Source organism: Anneissia japonica, unplaced genomic scaffold, assembly GCF_011630105.1.
Source record: "Anneissia japonica isolate Jap-2015-1 unplaced genomic scaffold, ASM1163010v1 scaffold9835_len975_cov246, whole genome shotgun sequence".
In the NCBI taxonomy this organism is placed as follows: Eukaryota; Metazoa; Echinodermata; class Crinoidea; order Comatulida; family Comatulidae; genus Anneissia; species Anneissia japonica.
In genome coordinates this window covers 1-971 of record NW_022725837.1, presented here as the reverse complement: position 1 = coordinate 971, position 971 = coordinate 1, and the positions used below count along the sequence as shown (strand labels likewise).

General features: G+C 33.9%; 1 protein-coding gene across 1 annotated transcript; it reads right to left on the bottom strand.

Annotated features, from left to right (window-relative positions):
* Positions 1-45: 45 nt before the first annotated feature.
* On the bottom strand, positions 46-789 carry LOC117112935 (zinc finger protein 862-like; the record flags this gene model as incomplete). Its single annotated transcript, XM_033256156.1, has 1 exon — positions 46-789. A coding segment is annotated over one exon (744 nt), but the record flags the coding sequence as incomplete, so codon positions are not given.
* Positions 790-971: the final 182 nt, after the last annotated feature.

Genomic DNA, 971 nt, shown 5'->3' with positions numbered 1-971 from the left:
TTACTGCATTATCAAATGACAGCCATCTTGTCTTGCATGCTTTCTTTAGCTTTTTGCATATGATGGCTTATTGGACTCACCAAGGACAATGTTCTTGATGCTTTGTTGGCATTTTAGGTAAGCTGCCATCTTCTTAGGTGAGTATTCAAACAGTTTCCACAATTGGGTAACAATTAGTTGTACCTCGTCAATATATTTTAGAGCCACATTTGAGTCTGTGCAAGCAAGAGTTAGCCTATGGCAGATGCAGTGAACAGTAATAATGGATGGATTTACTGCTTTTAATTTGGCAGCCAGTCCATTGTTTTTGCCAACCATAACAGCAGCACCATCAGTTACCAAGCCTTTTAGTTTACCAAGAGGCAACTGGAATTCTTCGATGTTCTTAATTAGAACATTGTATATCGTTTCAGCATTAGCTGATGTAGACTCCTTCAACAAATCATCAATAAATAAAAATTTGGTTTCAACTTGAGATGTTTCAAAATTGAAGTACTGGATAAATGTTATCATTTGTTCCATGACAGCTATATCTGTTAAGTCATCAATTAAAAGCCCAAAGAAATTTGTATTTTTAACTTTTTCAATGATTTGGTTTTGAATAGTTTCGCCTAGAGTCACAATCATTTCACGGATTGATGTAGATGACCTGTGGTGGAAATACTTGATGTCATGAGCACCTAACTTCTCAACCAGTTGAAGTAGACACCCTGCTTTGGAATTCGCAATCCGTTCTTTAGCCAAGAAATAAAATGCTGTAAAAGCTTTATGCAAGACTTCTACTTTGACCTGCAAAATAGATAAACATTTGAGCTGATTGATAAATGTTTAATTAATGCTTAAGTTAATCAAATTATGATATAATCTGAATTGGAATGATTGAATGGTTTGTATTAATTTTATGATATGAATAAATTCAAATCATAATCAAGCTTGGATTGTAAAAACAGTTAGAAGTGTCTAAATTATGG